The sequence below is a fragment of the Anolis sagrei genome, chromosome 5, assembly GCF_037176765.1.
Source record: "Anolis sagrei isolate rAnoSag1 chromosome 5, rAnoSag1.mat, whole genome shotgun sequence".
Classification (NCBI taxonomy): Eukaryota; Metazoa; Chordata; class Lepidosauria; order Squamata; family Dactyloidae; genus Anolis; species Anolis sagrei.
The window spans coordinates 168546870-168560846 of record NC_090025.1 but is presented as its reverse complement, the minus strand read 5'-3'; the positions used below and the strand labels follow the sequence as shown (position 1 = coordinate 168560846).

Here is a 13977-nt window from a genome sequence, read left to right as displayed (position 1 = left end):
TGCCATGGAGACCGATGCAGGAGAGAGAAGTGGGAGGAGCTTAGAGAGGAGAGTTTGAAGAGAGGACAGTTAAGAATCAGTTAGGTTTTAGGTTCAGGGGAGTGAGGAGTTAGGTTTTAGGTTCAGAGGAGTGAGGAGTTAGGGTTTAGGTTCCGAGGAGTGAGGAGTGAGGGTTTAGGTTTAGAGGAGTTGGTAGAGGAAAGGATTAGGAGGTTGTAGCTGAAAGAGAGTAAATTGTGAAGCAAAGTTTCGAGACTTTGGAAAGCCAGATTAAGCTACTGGAAGTTTCTTAGCCTAGAGAGGCTGATAAGGGAAACGAAGCCAGTATTCCTTTAGTCTAAGGAAAGGCTAAAGAATAATCTTTAAGTATCTGATCAAGGGAGGATCAGATAAGGGAGACATCCCGGTATTGAAACTTTGTTTTGTAATAAGTGCTTCACCTCAGGAAGATACTGTGTAACCTGAAAGAGTGTAACATTCAACTAACCAAGCATTGTTCTAAGTTCTATAACAAAAGTTATGTCTTGCAACCACACGCTGTGTACTTAATAAAATTGCTAACTTTTATTTGAAGATTGCCTCAGCTCCGTCTATTCTGTGTACCAAGTGCCATTTCTCACAATATTACAACTTACCTCACATGGTGGCAGAAACGCAGGGAAAAGTAACTAAATAAATCTACATTCTTCTTTCCAGTCACGCTGCAGTATATACAGTGTATTACTACTAAGTTATTACTTTCTTAATAAAGGAGGAGGTGCAATTGAACAGCCTCCCTTCCAACTTGATGGTAAATTTGGTTCCTAATCAGCAACCTCCATTGCAAATCGGCCAGTTCTTTTTAAAATTGGGAACTGGGGTAAAATCTCCTGAATACTGGTTCCTATCAAATTGGTGGCAACAGTAAATTATCCCTCAGCTCCATTGCTTCTTAGACTTGATAGCCCTTGGATCCTTTTCTATGAGAGTGTCTTAAGACATCTAAAGAAAACTTTTACAAAATTTCTTGGGCAGGGACAGGGTCAGTTTCCAATTATGCGTAAGTATAGTAATTTGGAATAGAATGAAGACAACAAAAGTTGGCATACTGTCAGTGACAGAGGCAGGCATAATGCCTGCATATACTGTAACTTTTTATAGTCAATACAAAGGGAGGAATTCAGTATCTCCTTCTCACAATGGCCTCCATCATATTAAGGCTCAACTTTTCAGCCTTGTAATGGCCCCAGAAGTCCCTGACATTTGGGAAATGTCACACTATATCCCTATAGGCAAATGAGCAATGACATTGTCATTGTTTAGAACACATGTGTCAAACTCAAGGCCCATGAGCTGAATCTGGCCCACCATGTAATTTTATGTGGCCCTCAAGATGTCGGACTACAACTCCTGTATTCCTCATCATTAGACACCTTGTTTAAATCTGATGGGAGTTGTGATATAGTAAAACATCTGAAAGGCTGCCTTTTGTTCTGTTTAGTCAGGAGAGTGGGGTTTGAATCAAGATGCAAGGCTTGTGGTGTTTGGTTGCAATTCTCATTATCTCCAGTCTGCATTAGGATAATCAAAAGTAAAGGGAGTTGTTGTTCAATAACATATGGGGACCCTAAATGAGTAAAAACTAGAGAGCACTGACGGCTATGTTAAAGAATTATAGTTGGCCCTCTGTATCCATGGATTCTCAGTCCCTGTATTCAGTGGCTCTTAGAAAGGCAATGACATTGTGACTTTGTTTTATTGTTCTAATTAATGTTATATGTATTGATTGAATTAATGTTATATGTATTGATCCCCAGGTTTCAGCGGTGACCAGGGGAGCATTTGCACAGCTTAGGCTCGTGCGCCAGCTGCGCCCGTATCTCGGGAAGTCTGACTTGGCCACGGTGGTACACGCTCTTGTCACATCCCGCCTGGATTACTGCAACGCTCTCTACGTGGGGCTGCCCTTGAAGACGGCCCGGAAGCTTCAGCTGGTCCAGCGTGTGGCAGCCATGTTACTAACTAGAGCGGGTAGCAGGGAGCACACAACGCCCTTGTTGTCCCAGCTTCACTGGCTGCCGATTTGCTACCGGACCCAATTCAAGGTGCTGGTCTTGGCCTACAAAGCCCTAAACGGTTCCGGCCCAAAATACCTTTCTGACTGCATCTTGGCCTACGAGCCCACGAGGACCTTGAGATCGTCTGGGGAGGCCCTTCTCTCGATCCCGCCTGCATCACAGGCACGGCTGGCGGGGACGAGGGAGAGGGCCTTCTCGGTGGTGGCCCCCCGGCTGTGGAACACTCTCCCGGCACACATCAGACAGGCGCCCTCCCTCATGTCCTTTCGAAAAAGCCTTAAGACCTGGCTGTTCGAGAGGGCATTTAATTAAGTGCTAAGCAACAACATTACGGTAATGAGAACTGGAATGGTATAAGGAAAATGAGACTGGCTATGATTCTACTAAGAGACGAAGCGGATTTTTATGTAGTTTGTATTTGTTGTATAGTCATATGTTGTTGATACTGGCCTCTGTAACTGTCTTTTTATGTGTACTGTACACCGCCATGAGTCGCCCGTAAGGGCTGAGAATGGCGGTCAATAAGTGCATCTAATAAATGAATAAATAATAAATAAATAAATTGATTTTAATGATTGTTTTGTTATATTGTGTTATATTATTGTAATTGTGATGCAGCCGTCTTGCACCGTTACTAATGTAAGCCGTCCTGAGTCCCCTTTTGGGGGTTGGGAAGAGACGGGGTACAAATGCCAATAATAAATAAATAAATAAATAAATAAGGTTGATGTGATGGTTGATGAAAATGAGTTTTGCTACCCCTGCTTTACAACATTCAGAAGAACTCTAGAAGGATCTGGAAATTAACTTTGTTATTGTGCACCTGGATATAAGAATGAATTTAGCTGCTTTTTGGCTGCCCCAAACTTTGCATGGCCATGTCCAGAGAGTCCTCTATAGAATAAAAGTCAGTCTTGAGGGAGGAAAAACAGAGTGGATCTGGGCAGAAATTCATGCTCTTTCTCTCCATACAGGACCTCAGTCAACTGTAATATCTTAGCCTGCATGTAAAGTGAAATCATAGAATCATAGAGTTGGAAGAAACCTCATGGGTGATCCATTCTAACCCCTGCCAAGAAACAGGAAAATCGCATTCAAAGCACCCTCAAATGCATTAGTAGACCCTCCCAAACTGTGATTAGTGAAAAACAGCTTTCCAATCTGTTCTAAATGGCTACAGCAGTGGTTCTCAACCTGGGGTCCCCAGATGTTTTTGGTCTACAATTCCAGAAATCCTAGCCAGTTTATCAGCTGTTAGGATTTTTGGGAGCTGAAGGCCAAAAGCATTTGGGGACCCCAGGTTAAAGAACCACTGGGCTACAGCATAGGAAGAAAACAGAGACTCTGGATTTTGTCAATTTAACAGTGAAAGTTTTGCTTTACATGTGAACACTGCCACAGTATAGCTATGTAATATATAAATCAATTCTGAACTCCTATAGAAAGAGGAACATTTTCATAAAAATGCAGGTGAAATGTCAGGAGATAATGCTTCTAGAACATGGCCATATAGCCCGAAAAACCTACAACAACCCAGTGATTCCAGCCATGAAAGCTTTCAATAATATTTTCATAAAAATACTGTAGGAAAAAGGAGGGACAAGGTCATGACAAACAAAAGAAAAGTAATGTCATGATGTGGGACAAATGTACCACTATGAAAGGAATTTCTAAAACTAATAGTTTTTTGGTGCTTGTGATAGTGAAACAGAAATATTTGAATTCCAGAGTACAAAACACGGCTCAGCTCTCATTTTACAAAAAGCTAGAAACAACAAACACATAAAAGATGCATGTGCAACAACTCCTGAACTGGGATTGTTCTAAGGAGTTTGAATTGTATTCACTAGTGACTAACAATACCTAGGTAGGGCATTATGGAAAACACAATCTGGAGGAAAAAGTAGTTCATGAGGTTTGCGGTGCTTTAGTACACAAAGCAAATGAGAAGCAAATATAGAGACAGCAGCACAAGCTTTGGTATTTACTACACCAGAAACATGGGAGATACATTACTATGGACCGCAGTATGATTATACTGGCTATATCATGGGATGCACATGAATAGGAAAACCAAAAATAACTGAAGCTGGTAGAGTTGGAAAGCAGCCTGGGTAAAATAATATTTCTTGCAAAGGAAGAAATTATTGGGTTGTTGTGAGTTTTCTGGGATGTATTTGTAAACACTGTAGATGTTAGATCCTTTGTCTGGCCACTGGGTGTCCTCCTTGTTCTATGTATTGGGATATGTGTGTGGGTGGACATCTCCATTAAGAGAGATCAGGTAAGCAGAGCAGAGGTCTGAAGACCATGAAACTCAACTTGTTCACATTATCGTTGTATATACACACTGAAGTCATTCCTCTCCCCCTCCTAAGTCCAGCGCAGTAATTATTCTGTCTTGACAAGATCTTATCGTTCAATCATTTATCTAACCTGTTGGGATCACAGCTCTACTTTGAAGGGACAGTGCCGGGTTAACAATATGTCAGAGAGATAACAACTTCAATAACATTTTTCACATCACTACCATTAAAGACACTCAAGACGCATAAATATCTGAGAGATCAGAGAGTCATATGAGTCATCCGGTCCATTTCCACGCCAATATAGGATGCAACTTCACATTTATTAGTGCTATTAACTAGTTTCTTGTTAAAATATCCCATATAACAGAACTTTCTACTTTCCCTGGGAACCAAATTTCACATATTTAAATATTTAGTTTACACATTTTCCTATTTACACAGTCTGTAAAGAATCATGAATAAATCACAACTCTAACTAGCAGGTGCACAGAGTGATGTGCAATACAATAAAAACTTCACTAGTTCACATAAAACTGAACTTTTTGGGGGACAAAGCACTATATAATAAAATATGAGATTGGCATTTAAATAAACATCAAACAGCAAGAAATATTATATTGTATTATAAGTTAGACAGAACATAACCATTCTTGTTTGCCTATCTGAAGCAAAATAGAGAAGGAGCCAATCTTATCTCCATTGGAAGGGAATTCCTCACTTGGAATGAGGCTGCTTTCAGGTATTTAAGTATCTCAATCAGGTACAGTATTTAAATTTGAAACTCTCTCTTGCCAGGCAACAGTAAATGAGAGATGGCAGACAAAGGGAACAAAACCAAACACTGCTGGCTCTGAAATAGCAACAATCTGATTGGTAACAGCTGTTAGAAACTTGGCATAACATAGGGTGTTGACAAGCTACTTGCCCAATGATGGAGGTCCACCATCAAATCACGTGTTCGTGAAAGTATTGGATTGCAGAATTGCACGTGACCGTAAGACACTATATATGCTTGAAAGTGAAGCAGATCTGACAGTCCCTGGGCTGAGTTTCTCTCACGGTTGCGATTTTAAGAAGAACTACCAAGGAGATATTTGGGGTTGGTATGAAGTTGTGGGATGGGGTATGTTCACTTGTTTTCATGTCTTTTGGAGGGTTTTGTATATTTTGGGGGTAAACAATGCATGAAAAGCAGCATTTTTCATAATTTGGGTGGGGGGGGGATAGCTGAAAACTTTGAAGGACTATTGGGGGGCATCAGGGGTTACAGAAGTAGGGTGTATGTGTTGCAGGCAGGCAGCCTGCTGTCTGCACTATTCCCACCCTGACTTTTAGGAAAGCCCTAACATAAATGAGACAGGCCCACAGTATAGGACATGTACAAGTGCTATAATGAGTTGTGATAAGGAGAAATCAGAAAGAAAACAGCAAAATTGGTATAATGTGCAGTGCACAGAAATTACCCTATGCCAGGACAGGAAATGGAAAAAAATGAAAGTCAACTGGATGCTGGCTGCTTGGAAGAGATTAGCCAACTAGGTTGGAGGGGTGAAGCAGTTACATGTGGGGACCTGGGCAAAGAAGCTTCTAAGATGCCAAAATAGAATGTATTGTCTTATATGTGTGTTTGTCTCATGAAGTGTAACTAAAAAGGTAGGATACCAACAATCCAATTACAATACATTCTTTTTTCTGACCAAACTAGCATGTCAGATACCCCAACAGTGCAGCTCCTCTTCTTGCTCATTTCTCAAGAGTTTGCACATCCAAAGTACAGGGATTTAGAAGGGTCTTAGTAGAGCCTTAGAGACACAGATCATTCTTAATCTTGGTGTTTTTCATAAATAATCACTCTACTCTAAAGCTTAGTCAGACAACTGGCTCTGTCTTCTGCTCCTTGTATTTATCTAAAGATAAAAACATCTGTTTCAATTTTCTGATCTAAGCCTACCATCCCAATCCACAAAATCTAATTCTAGTATACCAACCAAAGAACACCTGCTGTGGATATAACTCATCAAAACCCTACTGCATATCTCTTGGTTAGGCTATGCATGTATGTTTTTGTATGTATGTAACAAACAGTTCTGATGCTTACCTGAGGTACTCGTAGAGTCCATACATAGGCAAAAAGTCTATATCTGACAGGAACATGTATGGTGTACTGATATGTTTCATTGCCACATTCCGTAGGAGGTTCACTGGGTAGAATTGGCCTTCCTTGTACACTATGTGGTATCCAACGTTGTGCCGGCTCATGAGGACTTCAGAGCCTTGAGCATAGCGTAGAAACTGCTGAGCCTCTGCATCAGAAAGATAGAGTGCCAAGCTGATGGGTCCTTCCCAATGTTTGCAGATGGCTTCAAGCATCTGGAGTCTAAAAGAATAGAAAAAAGGAGGTCAAAAAAGGGGATCTTCTAGGATTGATACATACTTCAGCTCCTACACTGGCTGCCTATATGCAAGTTTTTTTTTACAGTAAGGAAGTAAATAATCACTATTTTCACTTTTATGTAAGAACAAATGTACATCTGCATCAAACAGACTGCATTAACATTACTTAAATGCTCAAAAAACTGAAATGAAAGTATCTGAAGCAGAAAAATAATTCACACAGAATGTTTTAACAGTTGCTTTCTAAAACGTGTCATGAATCTTCAAGATACAAAAGAAAACACTGCAGTTAATTAATACCATTTCCACTTAATCTGAGCACCTGCTTAGTCCATCCAGAAACCATTTCCTCTCTTATTAGATTCAATTAAAAAGAGTGATTATGAAGATATAATGATTCTGAGTATTTAGATTACTTTCTGTGCACTTATTTCCTTCAACTAAGCAATCACCTCTTTTCATTTTCCTTCTTTAATAACATTAGGATGAGAACCTTAAAGCATGCATAGCCATGGTGACCAACTCCTTTCAGGACACGATGTGATCCTGTAATAATACTGAGGACAAAACTGTTTAAACCTTTAACATGATGGCTTTCTCATTTCCTTCTCTGCCAAATGAAAGAGAAAGAGATTGGAAGCATCTTTGGTATCATAGGTTATTGTGCGCTGCTTTTCATTGTTGTTTTATATGGCATATGTTTTTATTTTATTGTACTAGGATTTTGTAGTTGATTGTATGCTCTGTTTTAGGCACTCTGTGTCATCTGTAAACTGCCCCGAGTCCCCTCGGGGAGATGAAAGAGGGGGACATGAATAATGTTGTTGTTGTTGTTGTTGTTGTTGTTGTTGTTATTATTATTATTATTATTGTATTGTCGGAGGCTTTCATGGCTGGAATCACTAGGTTCTTGTGGGTTTTTTCGGGCTATAGAGCCATGTTCTAGAGGCATTTCTCCTGACGTTTCGCCTGCATCTATGGCAAGCATCCTCAGAGGTCGTGACTACCTCTGAGGATGCTTGCCATAGATGCAGGCGAAACGTCAGGAGAAATGCCTCTAGAACATGGCTCTATAGCCCGAAAAAACCCACAAGAACCTATTATTATTATTATTATTATTATTATTTTACTGACACAAAAACACAGTATGTCACAGCAAATGAGAGATATATGCTGGATTTCGTATCACAAAATCACAAGTCGAACACTTCCCAAGCGTCTAGGACTGTGTGATATATTTTTGAATGATGTGCGCAGATCCAAGTAAGGTGGCCTTTTACAGTTGACAGATAGGTTCCACCTTGTCGTGGTGGGGGGCTTAACTGCTCCAAGGACGCTGAGAGCGTGATGTGTGCAGATCCAAGTAAAGTGGCCTTTTACAGTTGACAGATCATGATTTTGTCAATGTTTATTGTTTCCAAATGCCAGCTGAGATCTTTTGGCATGGCACCCAGTGTGCCGATGACCACTGGGACCACTTGTACTGGTTTATGCCAGAGCCTTTGCAGTTCGATTTTGAGGTCCTGATAACGGCTGAGTTTTTCCTGTTGCTTTTCTTCAATGTGACTATCACCCAGTATGGTGACATCAGTAATCGAAACTTTTTTCTTTTCCAAGATTGTTATGTCTGGTGTATTGAATTCCAAAACTTTGTCAGTCTGGATTTGAAAGTCCCACAGTATTTTTATAGTGTTCATTTTCCACTACCTTTGCAGGATTATTATTATTATTATTATTATTATTATTATTATTATTATCTTCTGCCAGATTTAAAATAATCACAGATAGTTGTTATTTCAAAACTGGGCCAAATTATTGTTAGTGTAATAAATGATTTATTGAAACAAGCTGGGATCAAACTTTGGTTGCTTGAACAAACCAATGACAAACCTAGGTGAGTTTAAGAAACTCACTTAAGTTTCTCATTACATCAAGATATTACGCGACACCCAGAAATTACATTACATTGCAAGGAGAAAATTACTGACAGTGATGCTCAAACTCTGCCGCTCCAGGAGTTTTTGACTTCAGCTCCCAGAAATCCCAGCCATCTTACCAGCTGTGAAGCTAAAGTCCAAAACATTAGGAGGAGCACAGTTTGAGAAAGACTACTATGAGGAAAGGAATTCAGTGGAGAAGTGCTAGGTTTATTCTTAGAATGCTAAATTGTAATTACAATACAAATTATTTATTTATTATTTATTTATTTACTGCGCTTATATACCGCAATTCTCAGCCCAAGGGCGACTCATTGCGGTGTACAACATGAAAAAACAAGTGCAAATTACAAAACATAGTGTAAAATAATCCACAATTCATCATTATTGGAAAAACAACTTATCAAAACATCAACATTACTACAAAATTACTACTACATTCCGAATCGTCTCATCGTCAAACCCACAATCCGATATCATTTCCGTTGTTCCATTCCTATGGTCAAATTACCAGTCATTGCACTTCTTGATCAAATGCCTTCTTAAACAACCAGGTCTTTAACTTCCTGCGGAATATCAACAGGGAGGGGGCTAGCCTGATGTCCACGGGAAGGGTGTTCCACAGCCGAGGAGCCACCACCGAGAAGGCCCTATCTCTCATCCCCGCCACCCATGCCTGTGATGGAGGCGGGATCGAGAGCAGGGCCTCCCCGGAAGATCTCAAAGTTCTCGTGGGCTCATAGGCTGAGAGGCGGTCAGTTGGGTATCTTGGGCCGGAACCATTTAGGGCTTTATAGGCCAATGCCAGCACCTTGAATTGAGCCCGGTAGCAGATCGGCAGCCAGTGGAGCTGGTACAGCAGGGGAGTTGTATGCTCCCTGCGTCCCGCTCCTGTTAGTATCATGGCTGCCACACGTTGGACCAGTTGGAGCTTCCGGGCCATCTTCAAAGGCAACCCCACGTAGAGAGCGTTGCAGTAGTCTAAACGGGATGTAACCAGAGTGTGGACTACCATGGCCAAGTCAGACTTCCCAAGGTACGGGCGCAGCTGGCACATGAGCCTAAGCTGTGTAAATGCTCCTCTGGTCACCGCCGAGACTGAGCTCCAGGATTCATCGCTGAGCTCCAGGCTCAGCGATGAATCCAGGATCACACTCAAGCTTCTGAACTGGGCAAGAGTAATTTCTGTTGTAATTTTAGCATAGCTTTATCATATTCACATCAAATATTTTTATGTTCACAGCCCTAATACTGTCTCACAGTTTTTTTGAGAAGTATGGGCCTTCTGCTTGCTTAAACTCAAGAGATTGCCACAAATTAAAATATTTTATCATTCCCTTTCTTGGTGTACTATGTATTTGTTGACTATAACTATTATTAGAATTAAAAATATATAAATGTTAACTCCATTTCACAACAGGGAAGGCTTTGTTCTTTAAGGGATCAATTGTATTGCTCTTCAGTATGGATGAAGAACGATCAGAATGCCAATCTATTGACATATACTATTCAGCAGATGTCTACTGAATAGTATATGTCAAATACTTAAACATAATATTGGATGTTGATATGGGTGAGATCCTTTTTAAAAATAAAAATGGCATGCCTTTGCTAATGAGTGCCTGGGAGCCAAATCTGGGCTTTATGGGGAAATATCTATGGCTCTGCAGTAGCCAAATGAGAAGTGAAAGTGGCATTTGTTACAAAAGAACAAGCTCACAGGTCACTTTCAAGGATGGTTTGAGACTCTGCTACCCTATTTCCTTCATGAGAAATCATCAGAAACACTGACTGCAGAGTAAGTGTGAATCTTCAGTGAAACCAAGAAGGGAAATGGAAAGCAACGACTCCACAGAGTGGAATATATTGGACTGCACAGATCCGTCTCTTACATCTCTGTGCAATGGTGGTACAGATGAAAATGGAAATAAACGAGTAAGAATGTTTTGAATATGGATTGTTGCCTAAACAGTTTCCAAGCTTTGAGAGCAAAAAAACAAAAAAACCAAAAAAAACCCCAAACAAACAAAAAAAATGCCCAAAGGACTAATAGCGATTTGAACAAGAGTTTGCTAAAATGACTTTATCTGTCATTAATTAAACAGATTCCCATGGCAGTCAGATGGTCTTCAATGCATTCCAAATCCCTTTAGCTAGACACCCCCATTAATATTTATATGAAGAATCAGAACACTTTTTGTCCATAATAGTAATCAAAGAAAATATTTTTTTCCTTCTCACAGTATCTTTCATAAGCTGTAAAGCAGAAAGAATCATGTTCAGACCACATAACTTTTGATTCACTACTATTACTTTTTCCCTTTGTTTCTGAGTGATCATGATGATATCCAAGGAAGTTTAAAGCTTTGCCTCCCGAGACAACAGAAATTACCTTTGCTGGTCTATAACCAAATCATTATTTTACCTTTTCTGTTTTTTTTTTACTGAAACAAAGGTTATTATCAGGTATGACACACATTTAAATTGCAAATGGGAATTGATAAAAAGAAATCTTTAAACAGTATAGAAAAAGCTTTAAGCAACATTGAGTGATTTCATAAATAAAACATATACTGGTTGAATATCTCTTGTGCTAGATGTTGAGATCTGAAATACTCCAAAATACAAAACTGTCCACATGGGTGGGTGAATTAATGATACTTTTGCATTCTGATGGTTCAGTGTACATAAACATTATTAAAATATTGAGCATAAAATTACCAGGGGTTTTTGGTGAATACAAGGGACAGAATGTGGGTTGTTGTAAGTTTTTTCGGGCTATATGGCCACGGTCTAGAGGCATTTTCACCTGACATTTCACCTGCATCTATGGCAAGCATCCTCAGAGGTAGTGAGGTCTGTTGGAACTAGGAAAAAGGGTTTTATATATCTGTGGAATGACCAGGGTGAGACAAAGGACTCTTGTCTGTTGGAGCTAGGGTTGAATGTTTCAACTGACCACCTTGATTAGCATATAATGGCCTGACAATGCCTAGAACAAACTTTTGTTGAGAGGTGATTAGATGTCCTTGTTTGTTTCCTCTGTTGTTGTGCTGTTGTAATTTTAGAGTTTTTTTTAATACTGGTGGCCAGATTTTGTTCATTTTCATGCTTTCCTCCTTTCTGTTGAAATTGTCCACATGCTTGTGTATTTCAATGGCTTCTCTGTGTAGTCTGACATGGTGGTTGTGGACATCTAATCACCTCTCAACAAAAGTGCTCTAGGCACTGTCAGGCCATTATATGCTAATCAAGGTGGTCAGTTGAAACATTCACATCTAGCTGCAGCAGATAAGAGTCCTTTGTTTCACCCTGGTCATTCCACAGATATATAAACCATTTTTCCTAGTTCCAACAGACCTCATTACCTTTGAGGATGCTTGCCATAGATGCAGGCGAAATGTCAGGACAGAATGCCTCTAGACCTTGGCCATACAGCCCGAAAAAAACCTACAACAACCCAGTGAATCCGGCCATGAAAGCCTTCGACAATACAAGAGACAGAATCTTCTTGATTGCCATTTCCTGGCTAAGAATTCCCTCTCTCCTGACACCAAGTTGGCTCTCTCTCTGTTCTCTTTCTGCCAATAGACAAAGACCTTCTTCCAATTGCCAACCGAGAGCCTTGCAGAACATTTCTAATAGAAGTCTACTGTATTTTTATCTTTATGATTATGTTTACCTGATTTTAATTGGCTGAAAACATTTTAAATCTAACTGTTTATTTCAATGCTTTTAAACTTGCCTTATTTGTAATATGCCTTATTTCAACTGCATTGTCTTTTACCTTGTATTGTCATCTGTCGTAGGGTCCTTGTTGGAAGGGGGATGGGATATAAATAAAATAAATATAATCAGATCAAGGATGGTGTTTCAAGGCACAGTAAGTTTGCCAGTGCAGCCCCTCTCTTTGTAGCATCTTTTGAAATAACAAATATTACATCCCCCTCTGTTATTGGTATGTATGCCTTGTCCCTATCAATGACAATAACACTCAAAAGTGATGTTATGACTGTGGGAGGATTAAATTTTTTAAGTCTAAAAATTACAGGGGAAAACTGAAAGGCGCAAAGGGAAATAAAATGGCTAAATGGTTCTTTTCTGGAATATTATTTATTGATTTTAGACAGAGAGAACCTCCACCCAAATCAATAAAATGTAACAATATACCAAATGATGCATGAACAGATTATTTTTTCTCATAAAAGGTTGAGCATTTGGTGCCCTCTGAATAAAGATGGCTATCCTGGGAGTTAATGCAAGACATTTTCTGTATGAATCCCAAAGGTCAAACAGATGCTCATCCCCTGCCTTCTTTCCAAAAAAATAGCACTGAACTGCGATTCATTCCTTTGAATTAAAATCCTGGAGGGAAAATGCACATATGCTTCTTGGCTTTAGGAATTCCCTATGGCATTCACACTTTGTTTGAGGTCCACACAAAAAGCTTACCCAGTAAAATAAGAACTCAAACTACTAATACTAAGAAATGCTTCCTAAGTTAAAAAATTGATCCCTGAACATGGCAAGTGATGCCTAAATGTGAATTGTGTGATGGCAATGAAATTTATTTTTTATTTATCATGTCAGTATCAACCAGACAATTGTATTACATTTTAAACAAATTTTTAACAAACAGGCAAAACAGAGTTTGCAAGCTTGGTAGTTGATTAAATGTCCTTCGACCAGTAGCTGGCCACATGGAGTGCCTCTGGTGTTGCTGCAAGGAGGTCCTCCATTGTGCATGTGGTGGGGCTCAGGTTGCATTGCAGCAGGTGGTCAGTGGTTTGCTCTTCTCCACACTCGCATGCTGTGGATTCCACTTTGTAGCCCCATTTCTTGAGGTTGGCTCTGCATCTCGAGGTGCCGGAGCGCAGCCTGTTCAGCGCCTTCCAAGTCTCAATGAAATGCCACAATGGCTTTTATGAGCACATGCTAGTTTTTACAACAGTCAGTGGTCATTTAGTCAAACTTCAATTCCTGGGTTCTATCTCTGTGTGTAGACAGGTAGAATGACAGAGATGCCAGGCATTGTCTCAGGTTATGTTCTGTATTGTCTGCCTAATTCAAGACAAACACTTTTTTTCTCTCTTCAATACATTTTTCTCCTTCCTGGAATAAAGTAATAGCAGTTGAAGAAAACTTGAGCCCCATACAGTATGTGTTCCTTATAGTATAGAATGTTTTGGTTTTTGATAAATCTCTTGACCTTCACATTTCAAGAGATTTCACAGGTTAAAATTGCTAGCTCAGTATATTGTCTGCTCAGAGAAAGTTGTG

General features: G+C 39.8%; 1 protein-coding gene across 1 annotated transcript in view; it reads right to left on the bottom strand.

The window, feature by feature from the left end:
* The window catches only part of LARGE1 (LARGE xylosyl- and glucuronyltransferase 1), a 388170-nt gene that overhangs the window by 25169 nt on the left and 349024 nt on the right, over positions 1–13977 (bottom strand). Inside the window, exon 12 of the mRNA XM_060776947.2 lies at positions 6465–6743. Within this exon, the coding sequence (XP_060632930.2) occupies positions 6465–6743 (279 nt within the window). The remainder of the gene's footprint in view (positions 1–6464; positions 6744–13977) is intronic.